At 57.7% G+C, this 19,526-nt stretch overlaps 1 protein-coding gene across 6 annotated transcripts; it reads right to left on the reverse strand.

The window, feature by feature from the left end:
- Positions 1-451: 451 nt before the first annotated feature.
- SH3GLB2 (SH3 domain containing GRB2 like, endophilin B2) lies at positions 452-17,498 on the reverse strand. 6 transcript variants are annotated; one of them, XM_005213195.4, is made up of 13 exons: positions 17,272-17,495; positions 12,913-13,054; positions 11,791-11,919; positions 7,500-7,633; positions 7,133-7,225; positions 4,932-4,994; positions 3,655-3,804; positions 3,189-3,212; positions 2,562-2,651; positions 2,173-2,273; positions 1,903-1,917; positions 1,529-1,769; positions 454-1,227 (listed from the first exon to the last, which is right to left on the reverse strand). In XM_005213195.4, the coding sequence occupies exons 1-13, from the start codon at positions 17,332-17,334 to the stop codon at positions 1,120-1,122; spliced, it is 1,353 nt and encodes a 450-aa protein (XP_005213252.1). In that variant the 5' UTR covers positions 17,335-17,495; the 3' UTR covers positions 454-1,119. The 6 variants fall into 6 exon arrangements, with proteins under 6 accessions (NP_001070270.1, XP_005213252.1, XP_005213255.1 ...); XM_005213198.4 differs by lacking the exon at positions 3,655-3,804; XM_059891065.1 differs by lacking the exon at positions 1,903-1,917.
- Between the last annotated feature and the right edge of the window lie 2,028 nt (positions 17,499-19,526).

The raw sequence follows: 19,526 nt of genomic DNA on the forward strand, positions 1-19,526 counted from the left end.
CTTGTCGACCGAAGCTATCACTTGGGAAGTTTTGCAACTAAAGTGGGCTACAGTCCCTGCATGGCCAATTGCCAGTTACGGAACCTCGAGGAGGTGACTGATTTCTTCCTCCCTTGTCTGGGAGGACACGAGAATACGTGTGAACATGCTGCTCTCAATGTCGGGTCCCTGGGAAGCACTGTCAGCTGTCAGTTACCCAAGTGTAAACCGTCATGCATATTTTACAGTCCACTCTGCCCCAGTTCAGGCAGGTTTTTCTCAGGAAAAAAACGTCGGTGACGCAGCTGCAGCAGACCAGCATCCCCTTCCCCAGGAGCAGCACGCGTGCCCTGGGAGGGAGGAGGGGCCCATCACTTCCTCCCCCAGAAGGAGGGCGCGGTGCGGCAGCGTGCCGCCGCCTCTTCCCCTTCCCACCTGTGAGGCCTGCGACGCGACCGGAGCCCAGGCAACATGCACACGGAGAATGGTTTATTATCGGTCACTGGCTAGAGAGCAAGCAGACAGGCAGAATAAAAAGATCCGTTAAAAAGTGAGTTGAGAGTGCAGGCAGGCAGCCACCAGACTTGGCTCTAGCGATAGGGCTGGGAGGGGAGGGCTAGCACCGGGGAGCTGCCGCTCCGGCTAGGCTCCCCTCCGCTGCAGTGCATCCCAGGGGGACGGCACCCCTGTCCCTGGCCCACCACAGACCTGCCTGCCTGCCTGCCTCGCCTCCTTTGCTGCTTTTGGCAACTAAAAGGCAGGTACTCTCTCTTTTGCCAAGGGTGCGCCCCAGGGCATCCTCAGCCCATCTTGCACTGACGCCCTTCACAGGCCGGGGCGCTGAGCGCAGCTACTGCAGCCAGGCCCGCCCTCCTGAGCAGGAGCCGGGAGGGCTTGGGGGGGCTCAGGGATGCAGGCAGGGGTTGGGGGGCTCCAGAAACAGGTCAGAAGCAGGCCGGGGGAGGAGCTGGGATCATTCAGCCTCTCAGGCCCCTCGCGGCCGGACAGCCAAGGGGCAGGACGGGGCTGGGGTGAGCCTCCCCACGCTGAGCAGCTGGATCACCAACAGACACGTGGCGGGGCTGCACCCATTCCCCTTGCCCAGGCCAGAGTGGGCAGGGCCTGGGGGAGGAGGCCTGCTCAACTGAGCAGTTCCAAGTAGGTGACGGGGACCTTGCCCTTCTTGTTGCCTCTCTCGCCAATGAGCCAGTCGGGGTCCATGCCAGGCAAGCTGTAGACAGTGATGAGCTGAAAGGGATCACAGAAGAGGAGGATCACGCCCTGGCTACGCAGGGGCCCTGTGCCTCCAATGACAGGCGCCCTCTCAGCTGCTCTATGGAGACGGATCAGAGAGCCTGCCTCCTCAGAGCTGGAGCTGCCTGTTTGCTGTGGCTGGTCCTGGCTCTCCCCCCTCTCCCCAGACCCTCAGAGGTGGGGAGCCCGTGATGCGTGGTCCACAGACCCCATGCCCCCAGCTCTGGTCCCCTGGCCCCCTAAGCCGGCCTGTGCTCCCCGACCGCCAACCCATCCCTGTGGCTTCCAGGCCCACCTCATCGGCCAGCAGGGCCAGCTCGCTGCTGTCGGCCGCCTCGTAGTCATAGAGAACGCGGGCTTTCCGGGTTCCGCTGGCAGGTGGGGCCACCTCCTCCAGGCGGAGAGCAGCCTCCCCCGGAGGGGCCAGGTCGGCCACGGAGGGCCCCATGGGCATCGTGGCCGCGGTGGTGGTGGGCGAGGTACTGCTGAGGGGTGGGGAGGCGGGCTCGGCGGTGCCCACAAAGGTGCCTGGGAATCTGAAGAGGAGAGTGGTAGGGGGGCCCATCTCAGCAGCCGGGAGCCACCCTCTTGTTGGGGGGAGGTCCCACATGCCCCACAAAACACCAGTCAGGCCCACGGCCATGGAGGCAAGACCACCTCGCTACTTACATGGCTCCCTGGGAGCTGGCAGCGTGAAGAGGGAAACAAGTGGAAGTGAGATGCCCCTGCCGTCCCCACCCCACCCCCAACCCACCCCAGAACCTGCACCCAAGGTCCCTGAGGCCAGCTATCCCCCTCACTGTCCTCTTCATGGGGTGCCCAGGCCCAGAGGTGGGGGTGACGCCCCACCACGGTCAGCAGCCCTCCACCCCACCCTGGGTGTCAACAGGGGCTTGCTGAGTTCGGGGGAGCTGGGAGCCAGGGTCCCTCGTTTGGCACCTGCCCAGCTGCTTCTGGAGGTCCAGCATGTGGCGGTAGCACTGGGCATAGTACGTGGTCTGAGACTCGATGAACTCGTGCAGGCAGCGAAGGTGGTTCACCTGCCCGGAAGAGGCGGTGGCTGACCCGGCGCCCGAGGGCGGACGAAGCAGCCCACTCCCCACCCCATGCTCTACAGACCCCGGCTCGGCGTCCAGCGTTTTCTGCCCAGACCTCTTGCTCTCTGGGGTGGGAGGGGGCCGTACCCCCCGCTTTGGGACTTTTAGGACCGTGGGCTCTGCCCCACCCAGGTTCACTAGCTGCCTCAACGTGAACTTAAGAGTTGTGGTGTCTGACACATGGGTGGCAAAGATGACGTGGGATGACAGAGGAAACAGGACAGGACTCACGTGGGTGCTGCTGATCCCCTCCAGCAGGAGCCGGGTCACTTCTGCCTGCCGGTCAAACTCCGTCTGGGCCACTCGGAGCTCCTGCTCAGCCTAGGAAGGGCCGGGGATGAGCACGAGGGCAAGAATGGCCCTAGTCGCCCTCCTACCAGACTCCTCCCGCCCCTGGAGCCGCCCGGGAGCGGTCTCCTCTTCCCTTCTGTGGCAGATGGACTTCCCCACACCCCACCCCAGGATGCAGACATCGGCGAAGGGGTTCACCTCTCACCCCTGACTTCAGGCCTGGGGCCCTGACCCCCTGGAGAAGTCTTAGCCCAGCTTGGGAACCCCCCATTGGAGGCCAGTTGCTGGGTGGGCACACAGAGCCTCAGGCGCCTTCCTTGGCCTTTCACGCTCATGCATTTGTCCATCTGAGGCCACCACCCAGCAGGGACAAATTCAACCAACAGTTGCTTTGGCCTCTGGAGGGCCCACGGTGTGCTGCGGGGGAGAGGGAGGTGGCCGCCCCTTATCATGGCCCCAGAGGCTGCAGGGCAGAGCTCAGCACTAGACGCAGACCTGCCCCCGATGACAGCAGGCGAGCCTGGACTCCCGTTCCCCACCCCGTTTCTTCCCTGAGCCCCAACTCACCTTGTCCACCTCATCATTCCAGAGCTGCAGAGACCACAACAGGACCGGTCAGCAGGGGAGGGAGGGGGCAGCGGTCAGCAGGGGAGGGGAAGGGAGGTGGGGGACAGCTGTACCCCAGAGCCCGGGCCCCTGCCCCAGCTCCCGAGATCCCCGCAACCTCTTCCTCCTACCCCTCACGCTTCCCAATGTCCTCCCCACAATCCCACCAGGAGCTGAGGCTGGGGGGAGGCCTGGTGTGAGAGGGAGGGGGGGCTCTGACGTCACAGTCCATCCAGTCCCACATGCCACATGCGGGGAGGGGGGACAGCCAGCTGGGAAGTCCTGCTTGGGTTTCTCCTACAGGCAAGCCCCCAGGCTCGGACTGGGGTCTCCAGGGAGACCGAGCGTCCCCCACCCCACCCTGACGCTCTGCTGAGGCTGCTGGGCTGGGAGGCAGGACCGTGTGACCCTAGACCAGTCACTGAACCTTTCTGTCCTTCGGCAGAGAAAGGCAGCCTCGTGCCAGAGTCAGACTGGGGTTCAAAGGCACAAGAAAAAAACAGGGCCGTCTCCACCCTCCTGGATAGTCCTCCTTCCACTCGGCCCAGGAAGGGGGGCGGCAAGTGTCCTCCAGAGTCTAAAGAAGAAAGACCCCCCTCCCCCGACCATGGCTTAGAAGGCCCGTTCCTCCTGCCCGCTGCTACCCTAACACGGGGCCTGGGAGGGCGCAGAGAGCAAAACCCAGGGCAGCCTGGCTGGGACGGAGGCGTCCCCACCCCAGCACCGTTCGGCAGACGGGAAGCGACCTCCACGTGAACACACGTGGGCAAGCCAGCCACAGGGGCCGGGGCACTACAGGGCGGTTAACGCCCCCAAGGGAGAAGGGACCGCGCCTGCACGCGCACACGCACGCACACACACACACACACACACACAGCAACATGCTTATGACAGATGGAGAAGAGCCCGCGGGGAGGTGGGTGGTGCAGGAGGATGTCACCCACGGGGAAAGGAACAGAGAGGCAGAGAAAGGCCCAGGACTGGTTTCGACAGGCATGACGGGACAGGTGTCATCTGCCTATTTCCCCAACTAAACAGTAAACACCAAGATCTCAACAAGCTGTAGGAAAAAAAGATACCAGACGTTCAAAGTCCTCCTGACCCCGCCCCGCCCAGCCCACCCTCTTAAATCCCAGTCCCGCCTGCCCACCCACCCACCACTGCCTTCATGCTCTGCTTTGGAGGGGCCAGCTCAGGACATGCCCGTTTCCCCACCTCGGGGGCCTCGGCCCTGGGCTGCTCTTCCCCTCCCCACCGGGTCTACCTTCCCACGGGGCCCTGCTACGTCTCAAGGCCTCTGGGCGCCTCCCCAACACCTAGCCGATGTGCTCTGGGGGCCGCTGGACAGACAGCACCGTCCCCGAGTCCTGTCCAGGGGTCTGTGACCTCCCGACAGGCCAGGCCGGGACCTCCTCCCTCTCCTCCAGGCGCAGGGCGGGCCTGGCTCTCAGGGGTGGGTGCCGAGTGGGGGTGGGTGCTGAGTGGGGGTGGATGGACTCTCGGGCCCCCCGGAGTTTATCAGGCTGCCCAGGGCAGCGGGCCAGGCTCACCTTCAGCGTTGGGCAGAGAGGGGCGAGGGCACAGGGCCCAGGTGGCCCCTGCCTGACCCTCTGCCTCCTGTTCTCCTGACTGGCATCAGGCGCCAGGTGTTGGGGCTGGGGGCAGGGAGCGGGGAGCCGGGGCGGGGTGGGCGGGGGCGCTTACCGCGGAGGCGCTGGCCGAGAGAATGTAATTACGAGGTCTAGTCTCCTGAAAGTCAGGCACCGTCTGGCGGGGAACAGAGTTCATGGGGGAGGGGGGAGTCACGTGGCGCAGGGGCCAGGCCAGGAGGCCGCCCTAGAGTCTCCCCCAGGGAGATGCCAGGAGCACCCCCCACCCCAACCCCATGGACAGGAGGGTACGGACAGATAACAACACAGACCCCATTCTCCCCACGCCAACCACCTGCACAGGAGGCAGGATGAGTGAGGGTCTCCGAGGGTCGGGACAAAGACCAGGAGGGTGGACACGCTGGGGAGCCCAGGAGAGCAGATGCCGACGAGGGGACAGCCCGGAACCTCGGGCAGGACGCAGACCCGCCTGGCCCCGGCGGTCCTCAGGTCTCTCTTCCCCAGGCCAGCCTCGTCTCACTCAGAAGCCCATTAGACCCACCGTTCTCCAAGCAGAGCCCACCCCCACCCTACCCGGCTCGCTCCATCCACACCTCTGCACACACCCAATCATCTCTCCTTCCTGCAGCAAGAACTGGGCCCCTCCCCCGCCACAAGGGTGGACAGATGGATGCATGGATGGACAGAGTGACAGGCGGTTGACATTTGCAAAAAGCTGACTCAACAGGCTCCAACGCCTGGCGTCCCCCCAGACCAGAGGCTACACGTGGTGGAGGCCCCGGTGGGAGACCAGCTGCTTTGCAAAAGGCCCGGAGGACGGCCCTCCCCGGCCCGGCTGGCCCAGCCCGGCCCGGCCCCGCGGGGCCCAAGGCCGAGGTGGGCAAACCAGAAGCGGCACAGCACGTGGGACAGGTATACTCACATCTCCCTCACACTGAGCCAAGTTACCCAAAGCAGAACGGCAAGGAACAAAAACAAAGAGTTAGTGAGTCCACAGCGCAGGCGGGAGCAGGCCCCCCGGGGACGCACAAGCCCGCCCTCCGGAAGGAGTCCTGACCAGTGTGGCTACTGAGGGGTGGCGGGTGGGCTGGGGGTGCCCTGCTGGGCTGGAGCCCGCTGGGATGCTGTACCAGGGCCCCGCTTGGGAGGGGATATCCTGCTAAAAAGCCACACACTCGGGGCTGGTCTGGGCCAACCAGCCGGATGGGAGGTTGTGCCGCCCTGGTGACGAAGGAAGCGCTCCCCGGCCTGGCGGACAGAGGAAGGCCTATCCTGGCCAAGGGACTCCAGAGAGCTGCCCGGCCCTGAGGGCGGGGAGCCTGTCCAGTCCAGGGGGGCTCAGGCAGCCTACCCAAGCCCAACCCGACGCCGCTGGCTGAGGCCCTGCCTCTGGTCTGGACTCCACACACCTGGACGAGGTGCCACGGCTCTTGCCAGGGGCACCGCCCAGACTCCGTGGCCCCCAGGGGCCACACAAAGGGAGGGCAATGCGAGGAGGGTTGGGGGCTGTAACTAACTCTCGGGCAGCGGGGGCACCTGGCCTTCCCTGGCCAAGGGCCCCGCCGGGCGCAGGTGCCAGTGTCCCTGGTGTCCCGGACCTGACTGGGGGAGTTCCCACCCCGGGGTGTGAGGCGGCCTTGCAGCCCCTGCACCCCAAGCAGCCCAGGCCCCTGGGGCCCAGCTCTCCCAAACCCTGGCCTCGCCCTGGTCACCATGTGCCACGCTGCATCCCATCGGCCTGGCTGAGCAGAAGGGGAGCCAAGATAGCCCTGGCTCCATTCAGCGACGTGGGGCTCCCTGAAGGGCCCCGAGACCTGCCCCTGGGCAGGTGAGCAGCCCAGCTCTGGGACCTCCACACCAGCGCAATGGAGCCTGAGGACAGGACGGGGCGCCCGGGGAACAGCACTGGAGCGGCGGGGAAGGGGGGCGCGGTTAGTAGCGGAGCCATGCCCGGGCAGAGCCGGGAACAGAGCTGAGCGTCCAGGGAGGGCAGCACGGGGGGCATGCGAGAAGCCAACCGGCTGTCTATCTGGGGAGGCTGCAGGCTGCCCTGAGCTCAGGTGAGGGCGCTGTGGGTCTACCCACCACCCGCCCCCAGACCCAGTGTCTGCCCTGGGAACCCAGAGCTCTGGGTCAGCAGGGTTCCATTGGGGGTGGGAGCAGACGGGCGTGACCTGACGTGGTCTGCCCCGAGCAGTGCCCCCCAGCCAGGCTTTGACGGGGAGGGAGGTCATGCCAAACATCACGAGCCTCCACCCCGAGCCTCCACCCGCTCTGGTCCAGCAGGACACCTACCGTGGCTTTGGCTTCGGCAGCCTTGGCCTTCTTGAGCCGCGCTTTGGAGGCATCCAGGTCTAGACGCCGGTTCTGCAGGAGCCGCCTCTCCTTCTGTTGTGGGGCGGGGTTGGGGGGAATTAGGGACATGAGCCCCACAGCTGCCATGGGACACCCCCGGCCCCAGCGAGACCAGCCCATAGGACCATCTGGCCAAGACAGGGAAACTGAGGCCCGGACGGGCAAGGTCAAACACTTCAGGCCACTCGGTCCCCAAGAGCCACGTCTGGGGAGGCCCTGAGGGCTGCGGGGTCCTGAGCTGGGTTCCGCGGCTCTGAGGAGAGGGCAGCCAGGGTTACCAGGAGGCACGCAGCTCCAGGCTCCTCACCGAAATCGTCTTCCAGTCCCCTTCCAGGAAGTTGCGCAGGGGCGTGAGGAAGTTGATGGAGGCCGTGTGGATGAAATCTCTCTCGGCCGCTCCCAGGTGCTTTTCTGCTTCCGCCACCTTGATCAGCGTCTTCCCTGAGAAGCAGAGTCGGGGGTGAGGAGGCAGGCTGAACTCTGCTCTGGCTCCCAGGAGGGAGGAGAGAGCGCTGAGAGAGATGTTCTGAGAGGCAAGAGCAGAAATGACTGGCCTGGGAAAATGGGAGAAAATCTGTATATCCACATATCCATTGGCCAATAAATACTGGGACACCCCAAAACCAGAACACGTCACAGCCATTAGAAAGAAGGAGGGTGGGACTTTCAGAATAACAGAGGGAGGAACTCAGCAAATCCTCCTCCCAGAAAGGACACAGGGACTTCCCTGGGGGTCCAATGGCTAAGACTCCACTTCCATTGCAGGGGGCATAGGTTCGATCCCTGGTTGGGGAACTAAGATCTGGTATGCTATGCAGTATGGCAAAAAACAAAAACTTACCTATTTATCTATCTCCTTCAAAAACAAAACAAAACTGGACACAGTTGTCAAAAACAATCATTTCTGGACTCTGGAAATTGACCAAAGGCAAGTAACAAATTGAGAAGCATTTACTCCAGAACTACAGGACCTTGGTAAGAACCATGGAGATGGTGGCTTTTTAGCCTGGACGTGCTCCCCTCTCTCCAAGCTCTGTGGTGTGCCCCTCTATCAGGGTGGGGTAAGCCTTGAAGCTGCTGGAGGGGGAGGACTTGATTTTGGCTGGAACACAGAAAAACCCACAAGACATGCTCACAAGCAGTAATGATCTCAATGGCAAATAATCAGGAAAGGCCAACATCACAGCTAACATGAAGCTGGAAGACTGGCTGGAATAAGCAGCAGACCTGCCAGAAATTTAATAGGAGATCTGGGAAATGAGACAGTCACAGTGAGCCTTGATAAACTCCAGACAGCTCTGGTGGTCTAGAAGGCTGCGCCTGTGTGTAGCATGCACGGGAGGCACAGGAGAGAGCCCCAGCTACCAAATCATTCTTGGCTAGTGGGAGGCTCTGCACATTCATGACGTAAAAGCTAGGCACACATATAAACTGCATGAGCTTGAGCGTGTTCCCCAGCCCACTAATAAATTCATCAGCAAAGCCTTAATGGTGCAAGGTGTCTACACACAATTTCTGATTAATCATTAGCTGACTGCCAACATATGCTGACCTGGAAGCAACCCTTAGGAAGCTAGGCTTAAAAGTAAAAAGAATAAGTAGAAAAATAAGCAGAGACATCAGCAGCTGCATACAGCAAAGAACACAAACTCTAAACAATTAGCTCAGGTAAGTCTCTAAAGAAACAAACAGCACTAATAACCCAAGAAGAATTATAAGACACGCAAAGAAATAGGAAAGTACAGTCAATACACAGGGAGAGAAAAGCAATCAACAGACACCATCTCTGAGGAGGCCCAGATATTAGATTTAGCAGACAAAGGCTTCTAAGCAGCTATTACCAAGAAGTGGAAAAGGAAAAACAAAAACAACCAAAACCATAATGGTAGGGAGGGACAAATTCTGGTAGAGGATAAAACTGCTATCAATGAAACAGATAAGCAACAGCATATACCATATAGCACAGGGAATCATAGCCCTTACTTTGTAATAACCTATAATGGAATATAATCTGCAGAAATACTGAATCACTATGGCATATACCAGAAACAAACACATATTAAAACCAACTACACTTCAATTAAAAAATAAAAAAACAGAACCATGTTTAAGGATTTAAGATTAATACAACATTGTAAAGCAATTATCCTCCAATTAAAATTTTTTTAAAAAGATTTAAGGAAAGTATGATGACAATGACTTCTCAAACAAGAAATGTCAATAAAGAGATTAAAATTTAAAAAAAAAGAAGTGAAAATTCTAGAGTTGAAAAGTTTAACAACTGATGTGAAAAAAAACTCACTAGAAGGGCTCAACGGCAGATTTGAACTGACTTCTTATCAGACACCAGGGAGGTCAGACGGTGAGAAAATATACTCAAAGTGAGGAAAGGAAACAACTCTCATCCAAGGATTCATACACCGCCAAGCTGCCCTCCAAAAGTGAGCATAAACACTCCCAGTGAGACACAGGCGACAAGGATTCACTGCTGGCAGACCTGCCACAGAAGAGACACTTCACGTGCGAGTGACACGACACTAGGGGGTAACGTGAGTCCACGTAAGGAAGCAGAGCAGCAGTAAAGGTGACTCCAGACGCGCGGAAAAGATGGTACGTTTCTTTTCTCTTTTCTTAACTGACTTAAAAGACAATTGCATAACACAATAATTATAAAACTGTATTGTTGAGAAATAGTATGTATGACAATGTGAGCACCAAGGAAGAGGGAGGGAAGGGAGTTATCCTGGAGCCAAGTTTCTATATTTTACTGGAATTCCGTTAGCATTACTCTGAAGTGGACTGTGTCAAGTTAAAGTGCATGTTGTGATTCACATTTTAAAACCACTAAGAAAAACACTTTAAGTTAAAGAAAAAAAGGAGCAAAGAAATTACAATGTTACACTAGAAAATTTTTTTTTAACTCAAAAGAAGTCAGTAAAAGAGGATCAAACAAAAAAGACCTGAGATACAGGGAGAACAGTAACAAAACAGCAATCCAAATGTACAAACAGCTCATGAGGCTTAACATCATCAAAACAAACAACCCAGAGAAAAATGGGCAGATCTACACAGACATATCGATTAAGACATACAGATGGCCAAAAGGCACATGAAAAGATGCTCAACATTGCTAACTATTAGAGAAATGCAAATCAAAACTACAGTGAGGTATGACCTCACAGCAGCCAGAATGGCCATCATCAAAAATCTACAAATAATAAATGCTGGAGAGGGTGTGGAGAAAAAGGGACCCTCCTACACTGCCGCTGGGAATGTAAATTGGTACAGCCACTCTGGAGGACAGTATGGAGGCGCCCTCAGAAAGTAAAAACAGAGCTACCACACGACCCTGCAATCCCATTCCTGGGCATGTATATACTTGGAGGAAATAGTAATTGGAAAAGCTACATGCACCCCAATGTTCATCGTGGCACTATTTACAATAGCCAAGACATGGAAGCAACCTAAATGTCTGTCAACAGACGAATGGATAAAAAAGATGTGAAAAACATATACAATGGAACATTACTCAGCCATAAAAAAAAAAAGAATGAAATAATGCCATTTGTTGCAACATGGATGGATCCAGAGACTGTCATACTGGGCAGAGAAAGACAAGTATCATGATTCCACACATATGTGGAATCTTAAAAAATGATACACATGAACTTCTAAAACGGAAACAGACTTCGCAGACATAGAAAACAGACTTATGGTGACCAAAGCGGAGGCTGGGAAGCGGGGCTGGGGGGATGGTGACCAAAGCGGAGGCTGGGAAGCGGGGGTGGCGGGAATGAGGGATAAATCGGGTTGGGATTAACATATACACACTACCATTTATAAAACAGGTAACCAACAAGGCCTACTGTAGAGCACAGGGAACTATACTCAATATTTTGGAATAACCCAAAGTGAAAAGAATTTGAAAAGGAGCATATATACAAGTATATAACAGAATCACTGCGCTGTATACCTGAAACTAACACAATATTGTAAATCAACCACATTCTAATTCAGAATTAACTAAAAATTTAAAAATAAACTGGATTGAGGGATGTTTGTACAATTACTAAAAATCACCAAATTACACACTTAAAACAAGTACACTTTACAGTACATAAATTGTACCTCAATAAAACTTAAATAAAAAGCAAAGACTGCAGTGGCTCTTTAAGTGCTACTGTGAACAGATAATCTGTAAAGCAACACCAAGTTTAAAAATCAGGTTGTGGAATCGCACACATAAGATAATGTGATCCCATTAAAAAATGCACACAAACCAAAAGTGGGTAAAGGAGGCTCTTTTTCTCTTTTTGGGGCCCTGCCATGGGGTATGCGGGACCTTAGTTCCCTGAGCAGGGATGGAGCCCAGGCCCACTGCACTGGACATGTGGAGTCTTAGCCACTGGCCCACCAGGGAGGTCCCAGGAGGCTTCTATTTTTCACTGTTTTCACCTCTGTTGGTTGAGGTATTTGCAAGGAGAATGAATCCAGGCATCACATGTGTAAATACAAGACCAGAGAAAGGAAGGAAAGAAGGGAGGGAGGGAGGTCAGGGCCAGAGACCGGGCCCCACCCGGCCGTGGGGACCGGCTCACCGTAGGGGGTGGTGGGCCCCAGCTCACTGGCCGCCTCGGCCATGTACTGCGCCAGCAGCTCCCCGTTGGTGACCCGTGAGGGCACCTTCCTGTCCAGCTTCTCGTACAGGAACTCCTCCACTCGGGCGCCTGTGGGAGACAGCAGCCAAAGCCACGCGGCCTTTCCAGAGGAGCCCAAGGCCAGTCCAGGACCGGCCCACAGGGGCGCCCAGCCTGGTGACTTCCAGGACATTCTCGTGCTGATTCTCCACCTTGTGAGATGGGCTCTTGACCCTGTGAAACCCCTCACAGGGAGGGAGAAGCCACGGCCCAGAGACGTCAAGTACCTGCCTGAGGTCACCCAGCTACGGAGACGGGCCTTCCGCTTCCCCCTCCTTAGAATATGGACTCAGAGCATGACACACAGGGGGCGCTAGGGATGAAGAACCTGCCTGCCAATACAGGAGACCTAAGAACCATGGGTTCGATCCCTGGGTGGGGAAGATCCTCTGGAGGAGGGCATGGCAATCCACTCCAGGATTCTTGCCTGGAGAATTCGCCTGGACAGAGGAGCCTGGTGGGCTACAGTCCACGGGGTTGCAAAGAGTCAGACATGACTGAGCAACTTAGCATGCGTGCACACACCACACATGTGAACAGCACTCTGGCCGGACCCAGAAAGCTCTGAGCACACTGCCTTAGCTAAGAGCAGATATACAGGCAGACACGTCTCTGGACCCCAGGGCAGGTTCCCCTGCAGCTGTAGGGGCCTGCCCTGTGCTCTCGTGCGACCCTGGACGGGCCTTCTTTGTCCCTGACCCTCGCTGCCTGCTCCCCAGTGATTGGTCTCCCATTTCTCCCGCCTCTTCTCCCAGTGATGTTTTAGTTTCCAGGCTTCAACTCCTCTATGCAAAACTTGCATTTCCATGTCCCAGAGACTGAGTGCCCTGTGGAGCCCGACACCCAGACTGCTGTTTTTAATAGGGACCACCCCCCCCTTCCCGTGCCACCGACAGCAGCCTGAAGCCTCAAGAGTCTAACTCAAGTCCCGCCTGCCGCCCAGGCCACCTGCACGGCCTCCGCAGCTGGGCCCGTGCCCGCGGTGCCCCGCCCCTCGCCCAGGGCCGGCCCGTGTCTACTCACTGGGGTTGGGCTGCAGCAGCACCTCTGTCTGCCTCAAGATCTTCTCGGTCCAGTTCTTGGTGCTGTCCGCCCGCGCCAGGAGGCTCTCAAAGTGGGCGTCGAGCTCGGTCTTCTCGGCCTGGCCGAATTTCTCCTCTGTGAACTGTGGGTGGAGGGTTGGGGGGAGCACCCAGGGGTGGAAGACTCAGCAGAGGGGAGGGGAGGACCAGCCCTGCCCCACCCATCTACCCCTCCCGCCTGGCTGGAACTCAGGCCCTAAGGTCCAGGAACCCGTCTACCCCATCCGCTCTGGGACCCCGATCAAACTGCAACCCTGCCCTGGGGCTCAGCTTGCTCCTCTGTGACATGGGATGGGTGGGCCAGAGCCGGCGGATCCCAGTTTGTTTCGGAAATCCAACGAAAGATACAGACACCCCCTGCCCCCCAAATGCACACCTGTACAAAATCAGACACAACTTAAGGAGCTGCTGGTAGGCCATCACTGAGGGTCCTCCCAGCCTGACTCTGGAGGAAAGCGCTTGGTAACGAGCGCTCAGGGACACAAGGAGCACAGAGCAAGGTCTGGAGTGATCAGCAGGTGCCAGGGCAGCTGGGAGCCCCAAGGAAGGGGTCCCGGGGGAGGAAGTGGGAAGAACCCAGGTTCCAGAACCAGAGGAACATGATTCAAGTCTCAGTTCTGATGAGCAGTGTGACCTGGGGCAAGTGGCTTTGCCTCTCTGAGCATCAGTTTCTGAAGCTGAAAATGGGAATAATAAGGAATAGCATCTCCCTTGTAGGTTGTGAGAAGGAAATAAAAAAGATGTGGGTAAGATATGAAGGCCAGGATCCGGCGGGGAGTTCGGTGCCCAGTGTAAGGGCTGATGCTGTAAAGATCTGATGGGAATGGAGAGGGGTGGGGTGGGAGGATGGCCTCTGCTGCCTGGTATGGTACATGGGGAGCAGTGCCAACTCATCCGAGCCAACTGCTGGGCACACCCAGGCGCAGGAAGCTCCACAGCCCTGCCCCGAGGCCAGGGAGGGACCAGGATGTCACAGGGTCCTCCTTCCGAGCTGGCCAAAGCCATGGGAGCCACGTAGGAACAGCCAGAAACCTGCCCAGGTCCTGGCCCTTCTGATCTCAAAGGCCCTGTTCAGCCGTGGTGGGTGGTGGTCAGAGACAAACCACACAGGAGCAAGATCAGCTCTGACAACAACAGACAGTGCCGACCCGGCGCTCAGCATGGGCAAGTTTCCCATTTCACAGAAGGTGCCACTGAGACCAGGCAAGAGGCAGGCTGCACCGGAGTCAGGGTCTCATGGGCTGGGGGTCTGGAGGCCCTTCTCAGATGACCTGGCAGCCCTGAGTCATCCAGAGGCAAAGGACAGCTCCAGCTCCATGGAGCAGGAGGCCCCACCGGCGTCAGGCCGCTCCGGCTCAGCAGCCATCAATTATGCATGGGGGCTTGGGTTTCTCTCTGCAGGGCCAGGTGGGCAGGGGTCAGAGCCTGCGGCTCCCCGCCTGGGAGCCAGCTACTCTTGCTCTCCTGACTCTTCTTCCTCACTTTCCACAAACCGGGGCCTCCCAGAGCCGGGCCCTGAACAGGCCTGCCCTCACCCAGCCTCTTTGAGGGTGGGGGTGGCGCTAGCCCCATTTTCCAGATGAGAAAACTGAGGCTCAGAGGCAACGTCACCTCTCTGGCCCTCAGTTTCCACCAGGGGGATGGGGATACCAGGAACCATCTCATAGAATATTCGGGAGGAGCTTAGTTCTCTGGTCAGCACACAGCACAGGCCTGATAAATGTCAACTGGCGTCGTCGTTATCATCAGCAATAAAAGACCTCCTGCAGGTCCCTCCTCGGTTCCCAGGAGCCACCTAGGGACGTCCTTACCCCGATGGGACCAGCCGCTCTGACTCCAGTGATGGTGTCACGCTCAGTATCTCCTCCCCTTCTTGCCACGGTTGTGGGCAGCACTTCCCGCCTGGCCACCTGTCCCTCACACTACACATCCACCCACGTTCAAAGTCCAACCAGGTTTTCCAACGTCCTGGGCATCCCTCCCACGTCCACTGTTGCCTGCCCGGCTTGGATGAAAACAATGCCACAGCCTCCCTGGCTTTTATCATCACCACTCCTACTTCCGCTCCTAGTAATACAGTCAGTACTACTGACAGCATTGGTACTAGCACTTCCACTGCCCACTCCACCACCACTGGCATCTTACCCAAATATGCTTTAGCTTTTCCTGCCTGGGTGCCCTCCGCTGAGCTGTTCCCATCACCGGGATCAACTCTGCAAACCCCTCCTGGCGTTCAAGGCACAGTTCGGGGACTGAGAGGCCACCCTAGGATCACACGTGCAAAAGGGATCCGGCCTCCAGCTTCTTCTCCCAGGTTCTGTTCCTTACGGGGTGGGGATGAGGTGAAGCTCTTTCAAAGTGTCCCCGGTACCTGGAGGGGCTGAGCGCTTGCCCAGCATGTCCTTCTACCTGGCCAGGTGGCACCCACGCAGAGGAGCTGCCCACACATTGATAACAAACCACCCTTCGTCCCTCCTGGCTGACTCCTATCCCAGGGCCGAATGGCCTCAGAGGGGTGGTCCCCCAAGTGGGCTCTCCTGCCCAGATCACATTTCAAGCCCCTCTCTCTTCGGGCTGCCACCTGACCCCATTCCTGCCAAGAGAAAGGGCCCAGGCTTCAGAGGCTCCTGACTGCAGAGTCCGAGGCTGCTCCCTGCAAGATGGCAGCAGCAGGGGGTGGGCGGCTGGAGCCAGAGAAAGCCTCTATTTATAAAGCTCCCAGCTCCCTCCTCCACCCTGGAGGCGGGGGACCTGGGCGCTGGCTCCCACGCCAGTATGGGCGACCCAGTGGGCCTGCCCTCACCAGGCCACGGGGCCCAAGCCTCCCCATGCCCCAGGCTCTGCAGACCTGGCAGGATCGGGTGCTAGGGCCCCACAGTAGCTGGAAACTGGCAGATCAGGTTCTTCCCAGATGTTGGAGATAAAGTGGTTGCCATACCAACACGGGGGGCGAACTCCCCACCTTCTGGATGGATTGGGGCTGGCCAATGAGCTCCAGGCTGCAGGCATCCCCACTAAGGCTGGGGTCACTGGCAGGGCTGGGAACCCAGGGCAGCAAACCCTTCTGGGGTACCCATCCTCAGCGGGATGCTGTGCTTTCTAGTAAACACGGGCACGTGGGCTTCCAAGAGACGGTCTGGGGCTGGGCTCCTCCAGAGAACCAACTGCCACAGCAAGGACAAACGACAGGATCCATTCCCAGGGCCCTGTGACTGGGCCAAGCCCGAAGCCTGCGGCCACCCTTGGAGGCAGACTTGGTGCCACTCATGATGGACAGAAGGGCACATGGAGGCTCCCAGAGAAGTGACTGGGCCAAGGTCACAGGCTGCACGCATGCCATACTAAGCAAGAGTGACTTGCCTTTAGTGAGAGCGTGCACGCGGAGTGCCGGGGACACTCACATCCATGCTGGGAGGGAGGGGTTGCTAAGGCCATTTTCAAAAGACTGAAAAACTGAGGCCCAGAGAAGTGAAGCCCCCGCCCTTCTCAAAGTCGCAAGAGGGGGCATCCACGCCCACAGCTGACTCCCCGTCTTCACCGATAAGCTGCTTCAGTTTCTCTCCTTGCCCCCAAATGGATAGGACTTGTTCTAATCCTAGCGTCACCCAGCGTACAGCTCCCCAAGGAGGGCACGCAGCCAGACCCCAGCCCTCCTCATTCCCCTAGGGCTGGGGAAATAAGAGGAAACAGGCCTGCCATGGAGCAGAAAGGAAATAATAACCCCAGCCCTCCTGGCTTCCGGACTGACTATCCAAGCGTGTAAAAGGGACCCGAGGGAATCAGTTCCGACAGTCCATTGCACAGGTGTGGAGACTGAGGCTCAGAGAAGGGCTCAGGGGCCCGGGGGCACGAGTCCTTGGGCCTGGAACTCAGGCCTCCAAACGCCGGGCAGGAGTCAGGGTTACTGCTGGCCAATGGCAGGGTGGCAGGAGCCGCCTGATGCCATTTGCTCTCCCCATCAGAGCCCCCACCGGGGCGGGGCGGGCGCCAGGGCAGTGGGATAACTCGGCCCCGGCAGGTCGCAAAGGGGGAGGCTGACACCTCCCGCCCAGGCAGCGAGGCCGAGGCAGGCCCAGCTCACTCCCCGGCCCCCGGGCCACGCAGAGGGTAGTACAGGACAGTGCAGCCGGCCGCCCCGGAGCTCCTTCTCTCGACTGGGCAGCGCAAAAGAGAAGGCTGGTGCGGGGCTAGGGCGACCCGGAAAGGAGCGGCGGCCGCGAGGGCCTTGTCCCGCGGCCCCAGGCTCCGTTGCAGGGGTGCCCGCCGGCCGCGCGGGGCCCAGGGCGCACGGCCTCCTCACCTGCACGGCCCGGGTGAAGAAGATGCCGGCGTCCGACGCCAGTTTCTTCATGTTGAAGTCCATGGCGCTCCTCACGGCCGGCGCGTCCGGCCCGAGCGCCGCCCGGCAGCCCCCGGCCCGCCGCCGCCGGCCCTCACCGCGCCCACCTGCTGCCGGGGCTCCGGCCCTTAGCGCGCCAGCCCGTCCCTGCCGCCGCCGCAGCCGCTGCCTCCGCCCGTGCCTGCCCGAGCGCGCAGGGCGGGGCGCCGGCCGCGGGGGCGGAGCCTCAGGATGGGTGGGGCGGGGCGGGCCGGGGCGGCAGGGCTGGAGGGTGCTCGCGGCTGCCCCGCTGCGGCCGCCGGCCGGCCAGCCTCTCTGGTTTACCTGTCCTGTGGCTCCCGGCCCATCGGTGCCTCTTACTCTCCTTTTTTTTCTTTTTTCTTTTTTTAAAGACCCTGCTGCTGGGAAAAGTTGAAGGCGGGAGGAGACGGGGACGACAGAGGATGAGATGGTTGGATGGCATCACCGAGTCGATGGACATGAGTTTGAGTAAACTCCGGGAGTTGGTGATGGACAGGGAAGCCTGGTATGCTGCAGTCCATGGGGTCGCAAAGAGTCAGACGCTACTTGAGCGACTGAACTGAACTGAACTGACTCTCCTGTTGTTCATTCGCACCCTCCTCGCCGGCTGGCCCCTCTGGCTCCCTATTTCTCGGCCTCTTTAGGCCTGGATCTTTCTGTGCCACCACCACCACCACCATCAGCTTGACCTCTCTAGCGCCCCTCCTCTTCTGCTCCAACTTTAGTGACACTGAGGACCACCGCTGGGGAATGGCTGTTTGGCCTCAGGAAACCCTCTGGTTCCTCAAAGTGTGTACAAGGAGTTAACGGGGAAGAAGGTGGAGAGAAAGGGAGGCTTCTGTTCAGCCTGGGTGGAGGAGCCCTCCAGCCATGGACACGGTGCTGACCTTGAACCAGTTTCTCACAGACCAAGACAGGCAGAAGGATGGCCTGCACATATATTCCCTGCTCCCAAGGGGCTTGGAACGGGTTTATTACCTGTTTCCACTGCTTGCCTCTATCTCTAGACTTCATTTTCTTACACAGTGGAGAGCTCTGTTCCTGAGCCTGTACCCTTTCCTCTCCGGCTCTGTCTCCTGGATTCCTAGCTTTGTTTACATCCCTGCACTCACACCAGTTCTCCATCCTCTACCCCAGCCTGTCTGTCCAGAGTGAGCTTCAAGTCACCTCGGGGATTATTTAAAAATCCTTGGCCCCACTCCCAGTCCTGGTTCTCTCCATACAGGTGTAGCCTGGCAGGTAGAGTCTAGAAAAGCTTCCAGGTGATTTAAATGTGCACCCCAGGTTCAGAACCACTGATCTTTATTATTATCTGCATGAAGTCATCATCAGTGTTCATGTCACTCACACATCTGTAGTTCATCTCTGTTTCTTTGTGTGTGTCTATGTGTTCACTACATATTTCTACTTGTACTGATCATTGACTTATTTACCAGTATCTGTAGCTGACTGTATCATTCATTTAGCCAGCATCCAGCCATTTCGCCTTTCAACAGATATAAATCAATATAGTAACATGTTCATTCATTTGGTAACTACACTGAGCGTGGATAAAGAAAAAAAAAAAATCAGGATACTTGTTAAGGACAGCAAGGAAGACTACTCAAGAGAGACCAGTGCAGTGGGAGTTTTGCAGTAGGGGAGACAGATTAGGCTCAACTCCAAATACAATAATGTCAAGTGGAGATTTATAGCCCATGAACAGACTAGGGGTCAGTGGATGGAAAATGACTAAGCAGGAACATTGAGGCTAGTGAGAGCCTTGCTGAAGGCAGGCCCAGGTGATAAGATATTCAGGATGGAGGATGAAGAATTTGATCAGATGCGGAGGGTGATCAGAAATCCAGGGTTGGAGATTTTGCTAAATTGGCCCCGCAGAATTCTTGCTAAAACTGCACTCTACAAGACGGAAGCTTCAGGTTGAACCTAGTTGAATAGAGGGCTTGGAGGAACCGGACTTAGGTCAGGTCAAGGAGAAAGACCTTATCAGCACTAATTCTGTGCCAGGCAGTGTTCTAGGTGCCAGGGACACAGCAGTGAAGAAAACAAGGCCCCTCCCTTCTTGGACAAACAGATATATAACCACGTCAGATCCTGGGAAGGAAAACAACAGGGTAAAGGAGAACGAGAGAGACAGTAAGTGTTAGTTATTCCTGCTCTTGTTTCTGCCCAGTCTGTATGTTTCATCTGTTTAT

The sequence above is a fragment of the Bos taurus genome, chromosome 11 (genome assembly GCF_002263795.3).
Source record: "Bos taurus isolate L1 Dominette 01449 registration number 42190680 breed Hereford chromosome 11, ARS-UCD2.0, whole genome shotgun sequence".
NCBI classification, from domain to species: domain Eukaryota; kingdom Metazoa; phylum Chordata; class Mammalia; order Artiodactyla; family Bovidae; genus Bos; species Bos taurus.

Bases quoted from the DNA above. Each gene is read 5' to 3' on its own strand.
- SH3GLB2 (XM_005213195.4), bottom strand. From the start codon at position 17,334: ATGGACTTCAACATGAAGAAACTGGCGTCGGACGCCGGCATCTTCTTC. The intron at 7,634-11,790 runs GTGAGCCGGTCC...TCTGCTTCTCAG, and splicing joins GGGGCCCACCACCCCCTACG to GGAAGACGCTGATCAAGGTG. The intron at 1,228-1,528 runs GTGGGCCTGGAA...GATCCCTTTCAG, and splicing joins TGGCCCTGCTGGCCGATGAG to CTCATCACTGTCTACAGCTT.